Source organism: Spinacia oleracea, chromosome 1 (assembly GCF_020520425.1).
Source record: "Spinacia oleracea cultivar Varoflay chromosome 1, BTI_SOV_V1, whole genome shotgun sequence".
NCBI classification, from domain to species: Eukaryota; Viridiplantae; Streptophyta; class Magnoliopsida; order Caryophyllales; family Amaranthaceae; genus Spinacia; species Spinacia oleracea.
In genome coordinates this window covers 108,430,280-108,455,371 of record NC_079487.1, presented here as the reverse complement: position 1 = coordinate 108,455,371, position 25,092 = coordinate 108,430,280, and the positions used below count along the sequence as shown (strand labels likewise).

Sequence of the window (25,092 nt, the reverse complement as noted above, 5' to 3'; positions counted from 1 at the left end):
AGACAAGCTTAAAGTTGAGAAGCATCGGTCACAACTATAATTTATTTACTAAGAAATTGTACAAAGACGATGAAGAAAATCCTAATACTATATGCTCAGGCACAAACAAAATTTCTTTATTGTCTTTCTATAAGTGTTTTTATTATATCAAGAATTTTGAGAGATTGTGTATAGTGAAGTATTTTATTACATTTTATGGAAAATGGGTTCAAATGAATTATCTGAACCGAAATTCTATTAGATATTGGTTTATAAAACTGGGTACCCTAACCGATATGAGTATTGAATCTGATACTTGATAAGAAAATTTAGGATATTATGTACAATTACAAATATCATTCATTCTAAAAATAACGGATAACCGATCTAGATAAGATTTTTTTTTCCAACTTAAATATCTTTATTGAAATCCTTCACAAAACTTGATTTGTAATGATTTTTTTTTTTAATAAATTAGTGTAGAAAGAAAAGTAAACAAATTATTTTATTAACATTTGTTCGTAGCACAAGACCCAACCTAGTTTACTCGGTAGAAACCGTGTCTTTGGCCAATGATATACTTAACAACTTACCTAATACTCATACAGTTCTAATTGATTATCCAATTTTATTTGTTTTTATTTGTCATCTTCCAATTATGAAATAGTTAAACATAAATATCTTTAAATTTGTATCTTAAAAAAATTCGGGGTATAAAGCTTTGATGTTTTGAAACTAAACATCGACATAGATCAAACAAGATTTCACATGATTAATTTTCATTGTAAAACTAATAGTAGAGAATTACTCATTTGTTTTATAAAGTTCCTTACTATTCATGGTCAAAATTTTCAAACTTTAACCGTAATTGCTAATTAAGATAGTGGATAAAACATTATATCGACAAGTATCATTGAATTGGCTTTAGTATAAATTTTATAATTTTTTTACTAATGTATAATTAACGATATTAATAGTCAAAAGAGAGCATCGGGGAACGTTTATAATGCAAAAGTGAAATTTCTTATGAAACGTACCACGTAGATTCTATTTTCGTTGAAATACGTATGGAGATTCTAAATAAAACAATCAATGTATGATTTGGTTCATTAAATAATGGGTTATAGCTAATGTTTGAGATCGAGTCAAATTAAATTAGAGGAGGATCAATGTATCAAAAAATTTCATTGCATGATGTAAGGGATAGACTTTTGCTCTACTATATAGCATCGAATTAATTAAAAGCCAGGATTAAACCAATCAAATATATCAACTAACAATCATTTTCCATACAAATAAGACCAGTACTTCAACTCGAGAAATTTATCGCATTATTAACAATAAAGTATAGCAAAATACTCCATAATTCTGTAGTTTATTTGGAAAAAAAAGATAACCATTATAATGAACGAAGGGAGTAGTCCGTAATTCATACGGAGTAAACAACAAGATAGAAAAAGCAAGGTGGGCATATTGTCAGACAAACAGTGTATTGGCAGACTAGCAGTGTACTGTATTTGTTTTAATCTTTTTTGGGTCCAACCTTGTTAATTAATTAAGGGTAGGGTTATTTTTGTTTTTACAAAAAAAAAAAAAAAACCTTCCCTTAAAACCGTGGCCACCCGAACGCCCGAAACTCATTAGATATTTTTCTAAGTTGATTGGGTAGTAGATTTCCGGGCCCAAAATCGGATAGGGTACATGTGGAATTAATTCATAAACAACGAATTTACAAATTATAATTTTATTAAATTTACAATATATAATAGCTTTTCTATCGAATTTAGTCTTACATGGAGTATATAATCAGCAGTACTATACATAACATTAGCTAAACATTTTTTTAAGCCTTCTTTTCCAGAATGGATCATGCTGCACTAGCAATAATGCTTGCAATTTGGTTCATTCTCTTTCATTTCATTAAAATGTTATTTACTACCAAAACTACCAAACTTCTTCCTCCAGGTCCTAAACCACTTCCCATTATTGGTAACATTCTTGAAGTTGGTAAGAAACCACATCAATCATTTGCTGATCTTGCTAAAATTTATGGCCCTCTAATATCCCTACGCCTAGGAAGTGTAACAACTATTGTTGTATCCTCAGCTGAAGTTGCCAAAGAAATGTTTCTAAAAAAAGACAACCCTCTTTCTAACCGAACTGTTCCTAATTCTGTCACGGCAGGCGACCACCATAAACTCACCATGTCGTGGTTGCCGGTTTCGCCCAAGTGGAGGAACTTTAGGAAAATCACAGCCGTTCATTTACTTTCTACTCAAAGACTTGATGCTTGTCAAACCCTTAGACATGCCAAGGTGCAACAATTATTTCAGTACGTACAAGAATGTGCTGAAAAGGGGGAAGCTGTTGATATTGGCAAGGCTGCATTTACTACTTCCCTTAATTTGTTATCAAAACTATTCTTTTCAGTTGAATTAGCCAACCATAAATCCCATGAATGTCAACAGCTTAAAGAGCTTATTTGGAACATTATGGAAGATATTGGGAAGCCTAATTATGCTGATTATTTTCCAATTTTAGGCTGTTTAGATCCATCAGGCATTCGACGCCGATTGGCGTCAAATTTTGACAAGTTGATTGCTGTTTTCCAAGGTATTATCACTCAAAGGCTTGCCCGTAGTGATTCTACAACCACCGCAGCAACGGCACCGGCAGCAACAGCGGCGACGGATGATGTGCTAGACATTCTTCTAGACCTCCACAAACACAATGAGCTCAGTATGGGCGAGATAAATCATCTCCTTGTGGTAAGTCGTACGTCGTACAGTAAAATTGTAGCCAATATTAGAAGAAATAAACCTACTTCAAAAAAATCCATATGTATCATTGTTTAAATGTAATCACGAACGTTAATAGTTATATAATACGTACTAAAAACATATTTAAAATTAATACTACTTCTAATAAAAGTTGGAGAACCCGAATAAAGTACTATGTACTACGTAATACTACGTACATTACATTTGATGCATGTTAAGGTATTATTCTCTTCACAACAATTCTACTTATCTTGCACCATAAAAATAAATTTCCCTTATCCTATTTAATCTACTACGTAGCATTTAACTTAACTTATTAGTGTTTACATTATTTTATTTGAACTTATTAGCCATTTTGTTTTATTATCTAAAATGGAGAAAGTACTTGCACGTACTAATGTACTATAGTGATGCCTTGCATATTTGCCTGATAGATGGAAGACCCTTTTTCTTGCTCCGGAAAAAATAACAAAATTGGACAATTTGTATGTCACTGTAGATAGGGACTGAAAAGTAGAGAGAGAAAATATTGGAATTGTGAATTTGGACAAAAAACCTACGGAGTATTAACAGAAGGTGAAGTCCAAACTCACTTGGGAGGATGCATTACATTTTTGCAATATACAACAACAAATAAGGTCCAGGGCCAGGCTAGCTTATGGGCTGTCCGAGCCCGACATGGATTGGTCCGACACGACTCCCCATTTTAAATCCATGATATGATCCGTAAAAGGGTATCATTTTAGAAATTAGGCACAAGTATAACGGTTGGGCTTGCACGTGGACGGACTTATTTTCTAGCAATTAACATAAAGTTATAAAATTAAGCCCGCTAACAAGTAGGCCCAACATAAATACCAACGAGGCCTTGTGCTAACGTTACAAAATAAGCCCTTTTAAACAAAACTTTGTCGAATTATTTTTAAAGAACAATATTAATGAGGACCTTTTTTCAATAGTAGTTGTTGTGGTTTTCTTAAAAAAAAAAAAAATGTTGATGAATAGTGGATGTCCTGGATGAAGAAATTGCTCTTATATGGGAAAGTGGAAAACTATAAAAGCAAAGAATGAGAAACAAACAAGGAAACCCCTACTTTTTACACGTGGTAACTGTTTGGAAAATAGTGTAATGATGTTTTGGTTTATGTTCATTTTTCATCTAAACTTGGGGCCGCTTTGAGGCCGCGGCCTTGTTCCCAATCCCATTTTGAATCGTTTCAGGGTCGGGCCTGCTAACAAGATATGTGAGACATGTCGTGCATAACCTTTATTTATAGAAGAGTGGCACGAGCCCGATTCGACAACACTTTTTTTTGTTGGCCCTTTAGGAGACGAGGCCCGCGAGCCTTGCAATTAGTTATATACGGCCCGACATCTGCTTAAATCTAGAGGGAACATGTATTGCATGTCTATATTTACATACTTGGATTGTGTAGTTGCATCAACTAATTATGACTATATATTTGTGCATTACAGGATATTTTTGATGCTGGAACTGACACAACATCAAGTACTTTTGAATGGGTAATGGCAGAGTTAATTCGTAATCCTAAGATGATGGAAAAGGCTCAAGAAGAAATTGAGCATGTCTTGGGAAAGGATAAACAAATTCAGGAATCAGACTTTATTAAACTACCTTACTTGCAAGCAATTATTAAAGAAACATTGCGGCTACATCCACCAACAGTATTTCTCTTGCCTCGTAAAGCTGACATTGATGTTGAACTATATGGCTATATTGTGCCCAAAGATGCACAAATACTTGTTAATTTATGGGCTATTGGAAGAGATCTTCAAGCATGGGAAAATGCTGAGGAATTTTTACCTGAAAGGTTTTTGGGATCCGAAATAGATGTAAAAGGAAGAGACTTTGGGCTCTTACCTTTTGGAGCTGGAAGGAGGATATGTCCCGGAATGAATTTGGCAATAAGAATGTTAACTTTGATGTTAGCTACTCTACTCCAATTTTTCAATTGGAAGCTTGAAGAAGGTATGAATCCGGAAGATCTAGACATGGATGAAAAGTTTGGGATTGCTTTACAAAAGACAAAGCCTCTTAAAATCATTCCGGTTCTAAAGTATTGATTGAACATAATTGGGTGCCTAAAACTTAAATGCTTCTTACATGTTAGATCACATTCAACTATGTTTATGTTAAATGTTATTTTATGCAATTTGCAGTAAAAATTGAGTTCATAGTTCTATTGATTTCATCTGTATGCTAAAATATGTGATACAATGTTTATGCATATGAGTAATTGCATAGGTACATGATTTTTTTCTTTTTTAAGTTTGAAATGGTGATCTTTTCCTAAAAATTATATTTTAACAAATTTGGTATGTTAGTAAATGCATAAGAATATCAAATTAAAGGGGGACACCAAGTACTCAACAATTAGCTTATACAATAGAGATGTATGTATCCACCTGAAAAATCAACCTTTACAATGAAAGGAACTATGGAACCTAATTACTTCGTATGTTCTTAAACACTACATAAATATAAACTTCAAAAAAACGTCCATAATCAGGTTGTGCTCTATTCACTTTCTTCTTGTTGCTTATTAGACCTAAACAGCAAATTTAGACTAGACAAGAAAAACAAAAAACACTCATAGAAAACATCAGGCTCTCACAAACCACACTAGAAAAAATCAGAACAGATAAAACCAAAAACTAGACAAATAAGACTAGACTAGATGAAGAGAACAAAACCCAAGTAAGTGACGTTGGAACGACATTAAGCTATCACGATCTCGCATATTCTATTTGTTAGGAATTAAATACAACTTAGTTAAGTTGACAAGAATACGAAACGGACTTGGAGTCAAATATAAGTCTTGTTTGGTTTATAAGTTGTTTTCCTTTTTTTTTGCTAGGCAAGTAAGGGAATATATTAATGCCCAAACAAGTTACAACCTACACTAGCTCAATGGGAAACAAACCAAGTAGGTTGGACTCCTTCACCAAAGAACTAGGAAAAACTAAGCCATTACAAGCTCATAAACCATAAGCTATCCTTCCTACTTACTTTCTTAGGCATTACATACAAGATTCTCTCCTTTACAGATTGCTTGATCTTACTCACCACATGCTGCACAGTTGGGACAGAAGCATTCCAAAAACTGTTGTTTCTACTATGCCAAATGAAGTACACTGCTGCTGCCAAGGCTGCATAGACAACTTGCTTCCTGAATTTTGTCAATCTACCATGACTTGTCACTCCCTATAGTTGGAGTAGAGTACAGGATACAGCAGATAAATTCAGCCAAACTTTAAGTTCCATAATACATCTGCTACTGTAAGGACAATTAAAGAACAGATGAGAGTGTTCCTCATCATACTGGCCACAGAGAAGACAGGTTGCAGAATTGGATATACCAATTCTTGCCAGTTTTGCAGTGGTTTGGAGCCTTTCCTGCACAGCTAACCAACAGATGAATCTATGCTTGGGAATGTTTAACCTATTCCACACCATACAGTCCCAATGAATCAGAGGTTTTATACCAATGATCTTCTCATAAACACCCTTCACAGAATAGTGAGTGATAGCAACAAACTCTGCCTGAGTATACACTACTTTGAGCATCTCTTTTATAGCACAGATCCTTTTCCAATACCAGCTAGCAGAAGCTTTAGGCTGATAAGTCCACCAATCCCCATCTTTTACATAAACTGCATTAATCCACTTAATCCACACATTATCTTGTTTAGAAGCAATAGCCCAGACATACTTTCCCATACTAGCTATGTTCCATTTGAGTACATCTCTGAAACCCAGACCCCCATATTTCTTATCACAACAAGATCTATCCCAGGAGATGTTGCTTGGCTTATTGCTGTAAGCCTGTCCACTCCATAGGAATGCTCTGAACACTTTGTTAACATTCTGCAACACCTGTTTGGGCAGAATGAAGATTTGTGCCTAATACATATGGATGCTAAGCAAAACTGAATTTATGAGCTGCACTCTAGCTGTGTAAGACAAGTTCCTAGAACTCCAAATTTTAATTCTAGAAATCATCCTATCAACTAAAACATCACACTGAGCTGCAGAGATTCTCTTAGCACAGATAGGCACCCCTAGATATTTAAAGGGCAAATTGCTTCTGGTGAAACCAGAAACACTCACAATTCTAGCACAATCTCTCTCAGGCATACCACAACAGTAGATAGCAGATTTGTGTTTGTTTGCAAGAAGACAAGTAGAATCAGAAAAAAGCTTAAAAGCTTGCAGCATGAGATAGACAGATGGAAAATCACCTTTGCTACACATGATGAGATCATCAGCAAAACACAAGTGGGTGAGTTTAATACCTTGGAATCTAGGATGGAACTGGAATAAGTGATGTTCACTCATTTTATGGAGGATTCTGGAAAGATATTCCATACAAAGAACAAACAGGAGAGGAGAGATAGGATCTCCCTGCCTTAATCCTCTTTTAGACTTGAAGAAGCCATGCATTGTGCCATTTAACATTAAGGAGAACTTTGGAGTGGTCACACATTCCATGACAAGATCCACAAAATCACCTGGAAAGCCTAACTGGTTCATCATTTCCTGTAAAAACTCCCAATCTACAGTATCATAAGCCTTTTGCAAATCAATTTTCATCATGCAACCTGGCTTAGCACCTTTTCTGCCATAATGCTTTACTAAGTCTTGAACCGCCATGATATTATGAACAATGTATCTGCCATGAACAAACCCCCCTTGATTCTCCAGAATGAGATCTGGTAAAACTTGTCTAAGTCTACCACACAAGACCTTGGTAACACATTTATACAAGGTGTTACAACAGGAGATAGGTCTAAATTCACTCACATTCTTAGGACACTTGGTCTTTGGAATGAGAGTTATGATGTAGACACCTACTTTTGTCCCCATTCCCGAAAGGGAAAGGTTCGATGATGAAAGCGTAAATCTCCACTTGACAACGCATCTCCTATAAAATAACGAATCTCAATTCCCCTTTTCATTTCACCCGAAACCTGCTATTTATAGAAACCTGCTATTTATGGAAACCCGCTAAAAATAGTAACTGCCGTAAAGGGTAGCTTCTAAAAGTGGCAAGTCATAAAAGATAGAAACCTGTCAGAATTAGGTGTTGCACTCCAACATAAATCCTAAATGAGATAGAAAACTGCGAGAATCCTATTCCTAATAGGATTCGGCAATAAGAGTTACGTATTAATTAAAATCCTAACGAGCCTAGAGTTCTTAACGGGCCCAGACGCATTCCGTCATAAAATTGATACGCGCTAAAAGACTCGAATTAATCTCAAACTCTACGGATTTCAGGAATCCGAATCTGACAAAGAAATGGCCCAAACAGCAATTTCAACGCCCAGCCCTGGGCGCTGAAATTGCCTGGATCCTATTTTCAACGCCCAGAGCTGGGCGCCGAAATCTTTGACGCCCAGCCCTGGGCGCTGAAAATACCTAGGTACGTGTTTTTTCCTAATTCTTTGTGGATTAGAACTCTGCAATTCTATCTTTCCACGAACTCTCCCCTATAAATAGACCCCTAAATTCGACGTGAAAAACACACACAACAACACATAATTATATTCTGAGTATTGACTCTAAACCCCTTAGCCTAAGCCTCTCGCTGCGAAATTGTTCACGCGTTCTGTCGCAATCGATCCATAAATCGAACAGAACGTATCTTGTCCCATAATTGAGATTCGTTAAATAAAAAGGAGAAATAGAAAAGTCAAAGTGATTAGTTTTCTGAGAACCGTGAAGCACCTCTCAAGGGTGCGTCGTAATGTGTCCCTTTTCGATGATTTAACTGCTTTCCTCGCCCCTTTTTATGAACTGTTAAACTAACCTAATCTGATTGTTCTGTCACGCCTAACAAATATAATATTTTTGGGAAATCGGATTATCATGCTAGGTCCCTTAATGCTGTTTAAATCAGATAATCACGATAGAATTAGTATTATATGTTGCACATTGCTAAAATCAACTCAGTTAAGTTTAATAGTTAACGCATGTCCCTTCAATTATTTATGCTGAGCTAGTAAGGATATCCTGCCTCTGGAGTTAGCGACGAGTGAAGTACTCCTCTCGGTAGTTACAGTCCCCCGAACCCTCAATCTCTACCTTGCAGGTGTATGTTGAGAGATCCCCACACCAGGGATCACAAGGGAACCTACGGCCGTCGTGGTCAAACATAATTGCACTCCCTTTATGTCACGATAACCGGGTTTTGTCAGTTTTTCTCATTGTCGTTAAAAACTGAATGGCGACTCCTATACTGCTAGTCAATTGGGTGTAAACTCACAGGAAATCCAATTACACTTGATTGAATAAAAGAATCGTCACACCCACGAGGGACGAGGTCACGCATTAGCATCGTGCTTTTTCGACCCCCTCACAGTGGCGACTCCGCTGGGGATAGTGAAGGAAATACTCGTGCTTGTAGGTAATCAAAATAGCCGAAGGGTGAAACGATCCTACCCCACGTTTATTTCCCCATCAAGTTGGGACGACCTGAAAATCAGCATATTCATGTGAACGGGCAGAACCGCATAACGAATCTCGGCTCCCTCGGGAGTTTGGACTAAGGATACCTTTTTTCGCCAATAGGGGGGTGCATACGCCGCGCATGTTTCCCACTCGGTACTTGTGCAGGTAGTACACCTATCCCGAACCCAATCGCTCGCCCATTAGGTCCCTCTCGCCTGCATGCCCCCTTGGCTTGCACTTGCGGGTTGGCCTCTTGAGCGAAATTCGTCTGCTGAAGACACTACCTCGACCGGGGCATGTGTTGGATCTACGATAGAAGCGGTACCAAGCCAGGCGCAAATAAACTACCCATAGAAGCCTATCATAAACTATGTGGCATATTTAATTTTCAAATCCATGTTTGTAATGTAGTTATGTGTAGCGAAATATGTGATTGTGTACGACAAACTATCCTAGAAAACCAACGACCTTAAAAATTGCCCAAACATTCATAGACTAATTTGCCAAAGAGTTTTACCGAAATACGTGTTCCGCAAACCCGAATGATCGCCACAAAAATAAGCGACGCTCGGGATGGCCTGTAACGAATCCCACAAACGCTGCTACGCGTAAAGGACGTTATTAGGCAAGCACGCAAAATCGAAGTCGCATAAACAGAAGTAGACGCAAACAGAAAACGAGAACCAGCCAGGGACGCATTTTCAACGCCCCTGGCTGGGCGCCGAAATTTCTCACGCCCTACCCTGGGCGCTGAAGTTGCTGCCTGGCCTTTTGGTCAGGCACAGCAGCCTCGGTGCCCACGCATGAAGAAAATACGTAGCAAAAAAAAAACTTTTCGAAATTTTTTTGCTACGAGGGCGTATGAAAAAGCACTCGATTCCAAAAGCGACTAAAAAAAATAAAAAATAAATAACTCTTTGTGTCATTGTTAGGCCTCCTACGACGACAATGCTCGGCACCAAAACCGAGCATGCTAATTAAACGACCTTGAATGTCACATGGGCAATGTATTCAAAAAATAATGTTCAAATAGAGTCTTCAAGAATAATAATGTTCGAATAAAAAAATAAATCCGAGTCTAGACTAGGCTATGCCAAAGCACAATCTAAATCCTAAGTCTTAGTTGTCTTATCCATAGAATCGGTCCCAATGCTTGGTGTCGTTCTGCAAGTTAAAAGGTTAAGCCATATTGAGTCTCCCCTCCTAACATTTAAATCAATAAGCACCCATATGTAATTGTCATCCCTTGCTAAGAATCCACGGTCTCAATACTCTCTCTCACCAATAAAAATAATGTATTATCGTATTTGCAAAATGGAAACAGTCACATAATGGAAATCGTTCCCCCACAGTCGCACAACCCCCAAAGTGAACCTAAGGTGTCAATACCATTGGCAAAGAAAAAATTAATGGCCTCGAGGCTTATAATCACATTGGGTCACGACTGTCATAGTCCTCTCGAGTCACTCGCTCCCCGAAATACTACTAAGTACGGACTAAAAGATTTTCCATGAATGCAACATGACCAACCATGAAAATACCCAAATCGGCATACCATAAGGCTACCATTGGGGTAAAGCAATACACACTAAGAGAGAAGCCGCACTAATGATTCTAGCCTTGCAAAAATAAAAATTCGATCTCCCCAATTAACTACCTTGCCAATATTAAGCAAAATGGCGCATGACAAATGAACACCCAAGGGTTAAAATCTGAAGTGTCAACCAACGAAAGTTATGGTCTAATTAGCCTAAGTCTGAGAGTCGCTTGGTCAAGTATTATAGGCTTACGCCACGTCATTATTTTGAGTCTAGGCCACCTCCTTGTATTCATACACGGGTTATAATCAGAAAGATTAATGAAAGTTCGAGTCTAAATCACAACTTCCAATTAAATCCCGGGAACTGTAAAAAATTATTTTCGATGTAATTCTTTCGTTAAATTTCAATAAGGTAAAAACAACATTTTGAATCTACGCTATTTGCACATTTTAAGAAACGACTAAATACGCTTGCAAAGTAAGATAATTTAAAGGTCCACCCTAGGCCTACTAAAATTAAAGGTCCACCCTAGGCCCACTAAAATTAAAGGTCCACTATAGGCCTACCAAACGAGGCTCACTCAGTGTCGCCTCGTGACTCAAAGACCACAACCATCTACCTTTTAGCCCAAATAAAAAAGTTTTGAAGGATTTATGTTGGGGAGAAATCCCAAGCAAAATTACTTGCCAAATACTATATAATAAATAATAGTATTGATGATGTTGCATATATTAATTATGATTTGTTAACCATAGGATATTTTTGATGCGGGGACTGATACTACATCGAGTACTTTTGAGTGGGCAATGGCAGAGTTGATTAGAAATCCTGAGATGATGGAAAAAGTCCAACAAGAAATTGAGCAAGTCTTGGGAAAGGATAAACAAATTCAGGAATCAGACTTTATTAAGCTACCTTACTTACAAGCCATTATCAAAGAAACATTGCGCCTACACCCACCTACCGTATTTCTATTGCCTCGTAAAGCAGATGTTGATGTTGAGCTATATGGTTATATTGTGCCAAAGGATGCACAAATACTTGTTAATTTATGGGCGATTGGAAGAGACCCTCAAGTTTGGGAAAACCCTGAAGTGTTTGCCCCTGAGAGGTTTTTGGGATCCGATGTGGATGTGAAAGGAAGAGATTTCGGACTCCTGCCTTTTGGAGCTGGAAGAAGGATATGCCCTGGAATGAATCTGGCAATTAGAATGTTAACTTTGATGTTAGCTACTCTTCTCCAATTTTTCAATTGGAAGCTCCAACAAGGTGTGAATCCGAAAGATTTAGACATGGATGAGAAATTTGGGATTGCTTTACAAAAAACTAAGCCACTTAAAATCATTCCGGTCCTTAAGTATTGAAGTTCGTCGGGTGGCTTGCATATTTTTCAAAATTATGAGAAAACAAGTTTTTTATTAATTCATGAAGTTATTATTGTGATCAATGTTTATTTTGTAATCTGTACAGTAAAAGTTGTAATTGTTAGCTAATTTGTTATGTACTTAATACAATTTGCATGTACTTCGTATTTGAATTCAGATTGGGCTCTAGAATTTGCGTGATTTTAATTGCGGCCTTACTGATGGGCCTGTGCCCAAAGCTTGTAACCTTTTGGGCCATTATTTTTCCAGCAATTATCCAACTCCAAGTACGGTTTTAGTTTGTCACCTCATTTTTTACTTTCTTTTGACAAAAGCTTATGCTTCGTATAATTGTTGTAATTTGTTGAGATAAAATCAAATACTTAACTCTCGTCTTCTAGAATTGTTTAACTATAGTCATTAGAAGTGAAGATGCTATTTTATGAGTAGTCCATGTTAGCTAAATAAGTAATTGGAACGACTTAACTGGATATTGCGTAATACGAACTGAAACAATTGTCGTGCCGTGGCCGGACCACTGCTCTAAAAGACAATTTCGCGCTACCTCCGATGCAGTAGAACGCTTGCGGTTGCCCTCCAGGGTTTACACGACACCGAGAATTATGTGCACTCACAATCCCCGATTGGAGACCAGAATATTTGCCCAGAAAGAGAGGAATTTGAGAGAGAGATGTGATTGTAAGTTTCTGTATATTTTTGTGGAAATGAACGATGAATTTATAGTGAGGCTTTTGGGAAGCTGTAACAGCAAAAAACGGCTAGTGGAGAAGTTACGGGAGTAATGGGGAACTGCAACAGTCATAAAACGGCTAGTGGGGAGTAATGACGTGATTAATGGAGCAGTTTCCCACAAAACCCACCCCACGCCCGCAAGTACCAAGTACCAAGTACCAAGTACCAAGTACCAAGTACCAAGTACCAAGTACCAAGTACCAAGTACCAAGTACCAAGTACCAAGTACCAAGTACCAAGTACCAAGTACCAAGTACCAAGTACCAAGTACCAAGTACCAAGTACCAAGTACCAAGGCCCACGGCCCTCGCCCGAGCCCGGCCCGGCGCGCGCGCGCGTGTGTGTGTTGTGACCACCCATGCCACTCACATGCTTTCTTAAACAAATGTTTCCCTCAAACCCCCAAATATAAACATTGAATATGGTTTGTGTTTTTCCCATGTGGGACTTTTCATATTCCCACATTTTCCCACTCATTTTCTTTTGTTTTCTCACTAGGATTTCCAACAGTCCAAATGTCCAATCTATTTTCCCAAAGCTTTAATGTCTTGACGTAACTAAATTTAAAATAATAACACTCGCCCATTTTCATTTTCAACAAAATATGTGTCGAATATGAAATCATTAAGCCATTACCTGTCCATTATTAGTTTTAGCTTACATAAATTCTTATTTATATGGGTGTACGATTAATATTGTACACCGAAATTTAACGTAAAATGCTTAAAAGTTGAAGTATAAAAGTCATCTATTTTTTAGTGATAAATTTTTTCATTTTAATTAAAAAATATTTCTTCAAAATCCCCAATTATGTATAAAATTAATCATTTAACCCTTTAAAATGTTTATCTATTAACTTTTTATTTAATAATATAAAAGTTAAAGAAAAGTGGGTAAAAATTAGAGAAAACTGGGTAAAAGTTATGTTGGTGTACAATAAATTTATTGTACAACTTATACATGTAAGACCTTTTGTATAGCTTATATTGTACACCATACCCAATTAGAAGTTGGTACATCTAGTTCTTCAAACATGTAGACGTTTTTATAATATACGGATAGAGAATTTTATACACGAACTTTATTATCTTTTGTTCAAATTTTCGTTAAACTAAAATTATACTATTGTCCGGGCCCTCGATGGGACCTACTTCTATTGAAATTACCAAAATACCTCCAAACGAAAACCCTATGGTGGGCTCAACTCAAAATCTCGGGCTCAAATCTCAGCCTCCAGCAGGCCCATGATTCCATACCCCTGCAATTTCTCATATTTACTAACAATGCCCTCATGCATTACTATAAATATGACCCACCTAGTCATTATTCAGGTAGGCGATTATTCCCGAAACAAACTATCTCTACTTTGTTTTTCTACAAGAACTGACTTGACAGTCAGAGACGGTTTTCTCGGGACCCCCCCTGAGCTAGTTTACGTCTGTCCTTTTGTAGGAACATACAGCAGCCAAATACTATGACACAACAACCCGAATGTAGGAAACAGTTCGCCTGGTTGATGGAGCTTCCCCCATTTATACTTAGCGCATTTTCTTCGCAGAAACAACTATCAATCTGATAAACACAATAGCTATTTAATTAAAACGAAAAAGTACCAATAGTTGGTGACGAGAAAAAACCTTTATCTGCCTACCGAGTAGACCTGTTCAACGGGATGGGGGCCAAATAAAAGCCCGAGTCCAGCCCCGTAAAAAGGGCTCAGCCCTTTATTTTTGTAAATAGGATGGGCTCTTAACGGGTTTGTGTCTTAACGGGCTTTTAAAAGGCTGAGTTTTGAGCCCCCTACCGATAATATTTTAACAGCTTGATGGGTCAGGTTTCTCAATTTTTGTCCGTCCCCATCTCCCTCCCCTCTTTCTCTCTTTACCCCGTCCATCTCCCCCTAAGGTAATGGGAAATTGTTCTTTCATTTTCAGCAGATTACTTATTTTAGTGAGGAGAGGAAGAACGATGTTGGCGGTGCAATGACACTTAAGCATTCACAACCTCCGACAACTTCAGTATAGAGCCTCTTCATAGCATTGCCGACGAAATTCTGGAGTTGTTGGGGTTGAATGACCACGATTTGCAGGAGAGAGAAAATGATATGAGTGTAGGTATTTTTGATTTGCAGGAGAGAGAAAATGATACGAGGATGGTTTTTTGATTTGCTGGATATAGAAAATGTAGGTATTTTTTATTTGCATGAGAGATAAATTATGGAGTTATTGTGTGGGCATATACTCAAGAGATATACTCAACAGATACGGAGTATAAGATAAGGCCCATAAAATAATATAGATAAGGTCCATAAAATAATATGAGTGTGGGTATTTAACATAAGCTGCTAATACAGTAATACACATTGTTTGTTTTTTCCTATTTGTAGGCCGGATCCAGCCGGCCCTTTTAGGCCCAGCCCAGCCCGACCCGTTAAAAATACACAGTATGCCCGACCCATCCCGACCCGTTTAACCTTAACCCGGCCCGACCCTAACACGGCCCGTTGAACAGGTCTACTACCGAGTAAACTATCCGTCAACAATAGAGAATGATATCACTACAAGAATTTGTATATTTAACGACAATCTAATTACGACGGGTCAAAAATCCCGTCGCAAAATCCTTTTGCGACGGGGCTAACAACCAAACAATGACGGGAATAACCGTCGCAAATGTCTTTTACGACGGGTTTACGACAAATTTACGACGGGATTTCTATTAACGACGGCCCTTTTATGACGGGTTCGCGACAGGAAATCCCGTCGTTAATCAACGATTATTGGCCTTTCGCAACGGGATTTTCCGTCGTTAATAGTACCATTTCTTGTAGTGTAGTAGTGGAATCTACGTCAACTTTATTAGTTATATTGTAATGATCAATTAATATTTGCTTGTTGGGTTATGCACTTATGTACCTAGTTAGTGGGTACTGGGTAGATATAGGGATGTAGTAACATCCAAAATAGTCGATACCCAATGATAAAAAGCATTATTCGTCTTGATTCCACAACCCCTCTCCCCGGGCCATTGGTTAACAGGCCGGTATTTAGTTAATAGAGGAAGTACAGGCGCATATCAGATATGTATGGGCAAGTACATATCAGAACAAAAGATAAAATAAGAAAAATGACAAAAAAGAAATTAAATGGTACTTTTTTAAACACAAATGGTACTTTTTTTTACAGAATGATACTTTTTTTTACAGAATAGTACTTTTTTTTACAGGAAAAACAACCTCTTAGTTAATACAGTATGAACTTCAAATGGGCCTTACAACCAATGCTTCTGAGAAGACGTTAATACGGTATGAACTTCAAATGGGCCTTACAACCAATGCTTCTGAGAAGACGTTATTTGGATATCTGATTTTTTGGCCATAATATGGCCAGTGGCCCAATAAATATCCAACTCCAAGTCTCCAAGTCTGAAAGTTCCTTTCTAATTATTTAATGTTGAACAATGTAGGTATGGAGAAATAGAAAACATGTGTTCTAGAAAATAGAAATGTGATCTTCTCACATCTTTTATCGTTTATTATGTGGTCCTTGTTACAGAAATCCACTCACCTAATTTTATCTGGCAATGCATATTATGCATATATCACAAAAATAATAAAGAAAAATAATAATAGAAGATTTTTCTATCTTGTGCATTAAAATTAGCCAACATTTCATGTACCCCCATGGTCAGAAAAGGACATGATCGACTAGAAAGTCTAGAATGCATGCCTAATAAAAGCTCTGAGTATCTTTTATTTTATCTGAACTTATGCTCATCAAACTTATCTTAATATTGGCCTATTGGGTGATTCTTATTTTTCATAAAATTATTTTTTTCTAAACTTAACTAAACTTACTTATTTAAAATAAGTGGAAATAAGGTGAACAAAATATTGTTTAAGTTTAATACTCTAGTGCAATAATACCCCGGCCAATAACTATCGTCATTTTGTTGTCACATTCCAAAACTTTTAGTTCGACTCATGCTCACCAAGAGTAAGGTAACACAAGATTAGATGTACATAATCTTATTCCTCATAACGTACCATAACAATATACCTAGATGGCTAAATTAAAAAAAATCGATATGGATGGTTAAATAAGAAAAAATAATAGGCAGTTATGCATAAATATATATACACCTAACTCGGACCCTATTTTAAATATAAAAGGCACAAGAAGTACTCCCTCCGTTCCGAAATACTCGACCCGGTTTGACCGGCATAGAGTTTAAGGAACTTGAATCGACTTATTGAATTTAATAGATAGTAGTTGATAGTGGGGTATTATTTTAATGTAGTTAGTGGGAGGTGGGTTAAGAGGTGGGGTTGGGGTAGAGTAGGAGTTGAATTTTTAATTATTTTTTGTATGGAGTAGGGGATAGGTGGGTCAACAGGGGTGGAGTGAGAAATAATATAATATTGTTAGAATATTTCATTTTTAGAAACAGGTCAAGTATTAAGGGACGGTCCGATAAGGAAAATAGGTCAAATATTCCGGGACGGGGGGAGTAATTCTTAATAGGTAATCAATAAATAAATATCATAATGGTCCAACCATATTAATTTGCTTGGGAGTTCAGGACCAATTAATTTCACTCAAACCACCTTACACGGCACTTCATTCATCTTCAAATTTAAGTTGGCTTTTACATGTACTTACCTAGCATAATGCATGATCTTGTTTATCAAAATCTGAAATTGCACCACTTCACTCCAAACCAACTTGTTGAGGTTTTGAGCAAGTTTGAATTTCTATGTCATTTCCGAAACATGCGTTTATGTTCGGGAGTTATATACTAAGGTAAAAACGTATACACAATCAACAATAATTCGAATTTCCAGTATAAACGAGTACATCATACTCCATAATAAGAATTGTAGTCTACTAGTTTCAAACACCGGTTACCACTTACAGACCTAATGAAAAATATTCTTAAAAAAACATTTAAACAATTAATTAATTTAGAAAATGACTTCATTTTCAAATCTATATTTCGTTTTACTATGCATACCCTAGATCCGATGTAAAGGAAGTTTCTTAAGTGATGGTTAAGTTTTATGGAAGGACGATGATAAAGGTCGCAAGTTGTGACAACATTTAGTTGTCGCAATCTTACGTGTTGCAGTTTAATTGGTACATATAGGCGCCACGTGTGCTATGCGTCATCATAATATTTTTACTACCAATGCAATATTTCTACTATGAAAATAGGTAAATAAGTTTATCGATCTGAAAAAGAAAACAAATTAGAATATTAAGATTTTCCTACTTTTTCTATAACATATATAATAGGTTATATAAGTTAAATATTTTAATTTCTAATTTAAATCATGACACATAAGCATGCCATGTCATCATTGTGACACGGCTTAAAGGTCGCATGTTGCGACCTTTATCATTTTCGTTTATGGAATTCAAATTAGTCTAACTAATCATAATTAACATACCTCAAACCAAGAGAAAGTACATTAAATTAGAATAAGTAAATGTATCAATAATATTTGGCCTACTGGTTAAGATTAAGGGTTTGTGTATCGCAAATACGAATCCGCTCCCCAATTTGCTTGTAATTTGTGTAGCAAGATACTAAAAAAAAAAAAAAAAAAATGTGAAGGTGTGATCCAGTATAACACAACATTCATTAACATATCACTTGTTAATGAGCAACATTTAGAGTAATACATTCCACAATTTTGAGAAAAAAAAAGGGTATGGTAGCAAGAAAACTACCCAAAAAACCCCTTTGCTAATTAAAAACTTAGCCCAAAAAACAAGCTAAGCTAATTATCAAAACTAATGGAGTAAATTAAAAGTAAAAAACACCCAATATTATGATGTACAAACATTTCATAATCTCCCAAACTTGAAACCATAATTTTATTGCATAGAGTAACGCACACGCGCTTGTTGTTGCTTCTTAAACCCAAAGCACATCACCGAACCAATAGATCGCGCATTTTGCTCCTCCTCCGCCTCATCTTCACCAAAAAGCGGTTCCCTAACGGAGCAGAATGAGAAGCTCCTCCTATGAGACTTCCTTCGCGGCGGTGATCGAGGTGACGAAGTCGAGCTCGTGGACGAGGTAGACCACGATGACGATGATGATGACGTAGGGGTCACATTATGAGAGGTGGAGCGAGAAGTAGTACTACTACGACTACGAGTAAAAGTAATCGAGGAAACAAAAGCACGGAAAATGATTTTGTGTTTTCGGGTTTTCTTACATGGATCGTCCCTATAACAGTAAGAAGGTGGGGGAGTAAGGGGAGGGACAAAATTGACATTTTTGTCAAATATTGGGTGTTTGGGGGTACCTGGTTGTGACTCCCACATGAAAGGTACTGCTGCACCAGTTGCACCGTAATATACCCTAAAAGAAGTTTCCCCTGTTTCATTATTTTCTTTGGACGATAATACCCTTGCCATTGGAAATGGCTCCATTTTCTCCTTCATTGAGACCTCCAAACTTGGCATTGTTCTCTCTCCTCTCTCTAGATCTGAATCTTGGATTTGAATGAAATAGTTGAAATAATATTTCTAGGGAGGGTTTTAAATAGGAGGGGGGGTGGAGAGCCTACCTTCAAGGGTGTAACACATGGAAATGAAACGGGTTTATAATTATTATAAATAAATAAAAATGTATTTCAAAGTTTGTTGCATTAACTATATATTTGGCTCAGCATAACTAAATAGGTAATGGTCCATGTACGCATTTAATATAATGTTTTTATTTTTAGATATCTAGTGAGATCTCTTTTTGTGTTGATCAAGCTAGCTAGATTTTGAGATTTGGATGTAGTAATAATTTGAACATTATAACAAATTGACTAAATGAGTACTAATAGGAGAGAATTATTGGCATTTTGAAATACATATTTGTAGAATTATCAATGTATATAGCGTACATTTGAATGTAATACTCTAGTTTTTTTTTTTTTTTTTTTTTTTTTTTTTTTTTTTTTAAGGTAAGACGGAGAACTCTACTGAGCCAGCTTTGCAGGTCATTGATCTCATGGCCTTGAGCTTATGAGGTCAAACTATTACCACTGACGAAGTCTTACTTGGTCACTTAGGCTCTGTTCTATTCGACTTATTTTGACTTATTTCAGACAAGATAAATTCAGATAAGTTCAATTAAGTTCGGATAACTTCGGATAAGTTTAGTTAAGTTCAAATAAGTTTGAATAAGTTCAGATAATATAAGTTCAGCAAAAATAAGTTTTTTCAGACATTTTCACATACAAATAAGTTTAGTTCAGAAAAAATAAGTTTTATTCAAATAAAATATTTCAGATAAGTTCAGATAATACAAATTCAGTTAAAATAAGTCCAATAAAATAGAGTTTTATTCTATACCATGTGACATTCATGTGATGTAAGTAACATACATCCATTGTAATTTAAGATTACTTAGATTAACCTTTAGTAACAGACTAACATCTTTAATAAGGTAGCTAAAGATTAGTTGTGGGTTACGGGGGGACGTTGGTGGCAAGATTGATGACGTGGTGGGGTTATCTGAACTATATTAATGGTGGTGTTATGGGAGGAAGATGGGACTAGGCGGTTTGTGACAAAATTCGGTTTACGGTTGGTGTTCTGGGTTAATAATAAATGACAAAACTTAAATTTTGTTGTATCACAATACCCAAAATAAAATACTACTCCGTGGTACAATCTGCGCTCAGTTGCAAAATTCCACATGCGTGCGGTTTTGCAGATTTCGGCAACTGTTTTCTTCCATCATCCTACTCCGTAAGTCCGTATCTATCTATTACATTATACGGAGTACTAAAATAGAGATTGGGAGAAACACGTGTCACTTTTTGGTGTAAAATTTTTCCGCTAAAAAAGTTTTTGTCCTAAAAGTTCTCAGTTTTTTTTTATTTGCTATCCTTTTTTATTTATCATTAATGTTTGGAAAAAATATTCGTTTATATAATATGGAAATAATATTGACATATAATAATTTACTAAAAATAATTTTTTTGTAATATTTTAGTCAAATTGTTTGTATTAGATGATTATATATGAGTATTTTCAAGATTAATTCATTATGCAGTGACTTTAGGGAGAGAAATATTACAGTCAAATCATTTTAGAATATCCGTGCATACACGGGATCTAATCTAGTTTGTTATAAACCTATCCAACAACCTATTGTGGAACTTTTGTGATGATATAGTTTTATCGGAATTTGCTGCTCTTTAATTCTCGGGTTTTCTGGTTGTAATTCCATGATGTCATAGACAACTTTGAATCTATTTTGATAACCCGAGCTCTTTAGCTTGCTTGAGGCCCTATTTGGTTATAACGGTTGGTATAAGATGGTTTAATTAGTTGTTTATGTAAGAGTATTTGATAGATAAGGCGGAGTAGTTGTTAACTGTTAGTTGTTTTAGTAGCAAAATAACCAATGAGTAGCTAAAAGCTCTTTATATGAGTGTTTTCTAAAAGAATTCTTTCAAACAACTTCTAACACGTAATATAGATTTACGAAAATAGTCACCAAACAAATCTTTATTAAAATGCTATTTTTGCTCCAAAAAGCTCCTTACCAAACAAAGCCTGAATGTGGCTACGTATCATGAAGCAAAAGTAGTAAACTTTACAAATCGAGCCCATAACATGCATGACGTGTACGGACTATATCTTTGAGTGGAGTCTAGAGGATCCAAAACCCTTTGAGTGAATGAGTCAACTGTTTGTAATTGGGAAATTGCGCGAAATTTTGACTTGAACACCCTCAATGCAAATCCAAACTGAACATTTAGGACCCGTTTATGTCGTTTTTTATTTCCAATTTTCTGCTTTTTATAAAAGTAAAAACGAAATTATGAACCCTACAAAAAAAATTTGTTCTCAGTTTATAATATCTATATGATTACCAATTTACCATAGATATGACTTTTTAAGTTCATTATTCAATCAAAATCATATAGCTTTCAAAACTAAAAACTGACGGTGATACAAATAGGCCCTTAGTCTCCTTTGCTTCTTATATGTAGCTTGATACCAAATCCAATCTAATTTCCAAATCTCGGTTTTGTATGTTTCTTTCGATTTGGATTTCATCCAAATAATTCCTTAGAGAAACGGTTGTTTAAGTTCATAGTTCCTACTTCCTAGACTACTCTAGCGAAACGGTTGTTTAAGTTCATACTTCCTAGACTACTCTAGCTTAGGTGGATTAAGCAAGGGTGATTGATCGAAGAGAATAGCAAAATTGATGGACTTTTCCCCACTAAGTTACTTAGAATAATTTTTCATAGCTTCATTTAATAGCAAACAAATTCCATTTAAAAACTTGCCGTGGATCATGAATGTGTTTAAACCTTAAAAGTATGAATGAAGGTGTGTACAATGAACAACAACATTAAAATGGAATTTCTTTAATTAAGTTCACAAAATAGTGTAGGAATTGAGCACCAATAATAATAATAATAATGTCCAACAACCTCATCTATCTATATGGATTGCGGACCTCAGTTTAAGTTTCATGGCCTACTAATATTAATCCAAATGATAACCACTGTTCACCGGCCACACTCTTCATGCCTTGTAATTTTAAAATGGTTGATGATAAAGGTCGCAAGTTGCGATAACATTTAGTTGTCGCAATCTACGTGTCTAAGTTTAATTGGTACATACAGGCGCCATGTAGGATATGCGTCATCAGATATTTTTACTATCATTGCAATATTTTTACTATGAAAATACGTAAATAAGGTAGTAGATATAAAGAAGGAAACAAATTAGAATATTAAGATTTTTCTACTTTTTTTTAAAACATGTATAGCATGTTATATAAATTAAATATTTTAGTTTCCAATTTAAATCATTACACATAAACATGACATGTCATCATTGTGACACACCTTAAAGGTCGCATGTTGCGACCTTTATCATTTTCGTTTTAAAATAATCAAAAGTTCAAAACATAATTGTTTATGAAACAAAAATCTATGAGTCGGTCTCGCACTACAAGAATTTGTATCTTTAACGACAACCTAATTACGACGGGTCAAAAATCCCGTCGCAAAAGCCTTTTGCGACGGGGCTAACAACCAAACAATGACGGGAATAACCGTCGCAAATGTCTTTTACGACGGGTTTACGACGGATTTACGACGGGATTTCTATTAACGACGACCCCTTTTTATGACGGGTTCACGACAGGAAATCCCGTCGTTAATCAACGATTATTGGCCTTTCGCGACGGGATTTCCCGTCGTTAATAGTACAATTTCTTGTAGTGTCGTTAACGTATTTTGAGATAATCATATTTTGATGTCCTAACTAAATAAATTGTAAAGCTGAGGGTCATTGTGCCTCGTCGACTATCAAATCAAAATTATCCTTTTTAGAGAGAAAAGGTAGAGAGGAAAGAAAGTAAAAATAGAGATCAAATATATATCTACCTCTTTTATCATTATCGAAAAAACGTCACACATACAACTGCTAAATTCTACTCGGTAATTATTACTATTTGTGCATTTTTCCGATTCATAGATTAATTTTTTTTGATGGCTCACACTAGCCTTGTTTACGAATTTGAAAAATCTAGTCACGCGCATACTTCATATTTCTTCTTTTTTTTTTAAAAAAAAAAAACACATGTCAAATAACATTAGTTATGACACTTATGGCCATGATAGTGTCTAAATCTCCACAAGTAACATGATACATCGTCATAAATTAAAAAAAAATCCAATCGTTTTCCCCCAATAAGAACAATTTCAGCTCACCAAGGCGCCACGCATAGCAATATGATCGATTACAGATTTACAGATATCTAATTTAGTAGTCCGTACAATGCTGTAGTTGCAACAATAATCATACGGTGCTACTAATTAATCTACTATGCCACCACTAAAACTCACGATATTCAATACGTGGAAAGCTGTGCTGATCTACGGGGAATGAAATGTGCAATTAGCCAACTTTCTCTAGCTATGCTATTAATTGAAATGGATTGGTCAAATTTCAATAATCACTCCAGTTCATAAAGGATAACTTTGGGTTTAGGCTAGTCATATCGATTATGAATATTTAATGTACATGCAATTGTACACCTTAACACTAGGATATATCGTACTTGAGATGCGTGTAGCACACAACTCATACGTAAAGTGTATAATACACATACAATTACCTAAAAGATGATCTCGGGTGTATAAATAATAATAATAATAATAATAATAATAATAATAATAATAATATTCCTTTCCGGTACGATTAGGGTTCGTATTATGGGCGATTAGGGGCTCCACGTCAATATTCCGGCGACATACAAGGCTATTCCGACGACGATTCTTTAGGTGAAGGTTAGACGGCGGTTTCAGGGTGCTTTAGGTGCGGTTTCGGGTGGTTTCTCAGGCGGTTACGGGTGCAGTTTTGGTGCAGTTTCGGGTGGTTTCTCAGGCGGTTACGGGTGCGTATTCCGATCAGGCGCTATTCGTGGTAAATTCTGGTGCAGTTGGGTTTTTCAGTTTGAATTAATACGGTGCTGTTGTTCGTTCGGTTGCGGTGGTTCTTTTGATTCGATCGTTCTGTTTGTGGTGTTGTTCAGTTTCGACGGGAGTTTCGGTGGTTGTTGTGTTGGTGTGTGGGCGGTTGATGCGTTGGTGTGTGGGTGTTTCGGTGGTTGTCTTGCGGTTACAGTTGCTGTGTTGGTGCAGGGTGGTTGCTGAGTTTTGGACGGTTGCAGTTTTGGGTGGTGTCACATTTTGTTCGTTTGATTTGTGCTTTGCTGTTTCGACGGGTGTTCGCTGTTTGTTGTGGGCGTTTGTGGACCACCAAACCACGACCTCTTTGGGAGTTGCTCCATAATCTCACGGCTTGTCATTTGCTAAATTGTCTTGTTGCTATGCCTTGTTGTTAGCTTGTCTCGGCAGTTGTTGTTCGGTTTTCCGGCAAGTGATCGTTGAGGTTGGTAGTGGGTACGTTGGTGTTACTTTTTGGTTGAAGTGATTTGATATGGCGGCTTCCGTGGAGAAGTTTCATTGCCCTATTGTGGGTCTTAGCGGATGCCAGGATGGAGGTGGGCGTGGTATGGTAAGGAGTTCTCTGATCACTCACTTACGGGATCGTCATTGTTGCTCTGGTGTGCGGGATGTAACCCGTCATTCCCTTACTACCAATTTGCAGGTTTTTTCTACGGCTGAGGTGACCTTTCGTCATATGGGAATTTGGCTG

At 36.5% G+C, this 25,092-nt stretch overlaps 4 protein-coding genes across 4 annotated transcripts; 2 read left to right on the top strand and 2 right to left on the bottom strand.

Moving 5' to 3' along the window:
- Positions 1-1,734: 1,734 nt before the first annotated feature.
- Positions 1,735-4,967, top strand: LOC110786794 (cytochrome P450 76AD1). Its single transcript, XM_021991376.2, has 2 exons — positions 1,735-2,747; positions 4,236-4,967. Exons 1-2 carry the CDS (start codon positions 1,842-1,844, stop codon positions 4,842-4,844), a joined length of 1,515 nt encoding a protein of 504 aa, XP_021847068.1. The 5' UTR covers positions 1,735-1,841; the 3' UTR covers positions 4,845-4,967.
- Positions 4,968-5,751: 784 nt separating this feature from the next.
- LOC110786760 (uncharacterized) lies at positions 5,752-7,434 on the bottom strand. The gene is made up of 3 exons (XM_056834432.1): positions 6,799-7,434; positions 6,034-6,657; positions 5,752-5,985 (listed from the first exon to the last, which is right to left on the bottom strand). Exons 1-3 carry the CDS (start codon positions 7,432-7,434, stop codon positions 5,752-5,754), a joined length of 1,494 nt encoding a protein of 497 aa, XP_056690410.1.
- Positions 7,435-7,486: 52 nt separating this feature from the next.
- On the top strand, positions 7,487-12,317 carry LOC110786795 (cytochrome P450 76AD1-like). The gene is made up of 2 exons (XM_056834431.1): positions 7,487-7,531; positions 11,531-12,317. Exons 1-2 carry the CDS (start codon positions 7,487-7,489, stop codon positions 12,137-12,139), a joined length of 654 nt encoding a protein of 217 aa, XP_056690409.1. The 3' UTR covers positions 12,140-12,317.
- Positions 12,318-18,511: 6,194 nt separating this feature from the next.
- LOC110786744 (uncharacterized) lies at positions 18,512-19,496 on the bottom strand. Its single transcript, XM_021991320.2, has one exon. It carries the CDS (start codon positions 19,366-19,368, stop codon positions 18,772-18,774), a length of 597 nt encoding a protein of 198 aa, XP_021847012.1. The 5' UTR covers positions 19,369-19,496; the 3' UTR covers positions 18,512-18,771.
- Positions 19,497-25,092: the final 5,596 nt, after the last annotated feature.

Excerpts from the sequence above, each read along its gene's own strand:
- LOC110786795 (XM_056834431.1), top strand. The coding sequence starts at position 7,487 with ATGAGATCTGGTAAAACTTGTCTAAGTCTACCACACAAGACCTTG. Across the intron at positions 7,532-11,530 it reads GTCTACCACACAAGACCTTG|GATATTTTTGATGCGGGGAC; the intron begins GTAACACATTTA and ends TGTTAACCATAG.
- LOC110786794 (XM_021991376.2), top strand. The coding sequence starts at position 1,842 with ATGGATCATGCTGCACTAGCAATAATGCTTGCAATTTGGTTCATTCTC. Across the intron at positions 2,748-4,235 it reads AGATAAATCATCTCCTTGTG|GATATTTTTGATGCTGGAAC; the intron begins GTAAGTCGTACG and ends TGTGCATTACAG.
- LOC110786744 (XM_021991320.2), bottom strand. The coding sequence starts at position 19,368 with ATGCCAAGTTTGGAGGTCTCAATGAAGGAGAAAATGGAGCCATTTCCA.
- LOC110786760 (XM_056834432.1), bottom strand. The coding sequence starts at position 7,434 with ATGGCGGTTCAAGACTTAGTAAAGCATTATGGCAGAAAAGGTGCTAAG. Across the intron at positions 6,658-6,798 it reads TCTCTGCAGCTCAGTGTGAT|GTGTTGCAGAATGTTAACAA; the intron begins GTTTTAGTTGAT and ends CTGCCCAAACAG. Across the intron at positions 5,986-6,033 it reads GATGTATTATGGAACTTAAA|GGAGTGACAAGTCATGGTAG; the intron begins GTTTGGCTGAAT and ends CTCCAACTATAG.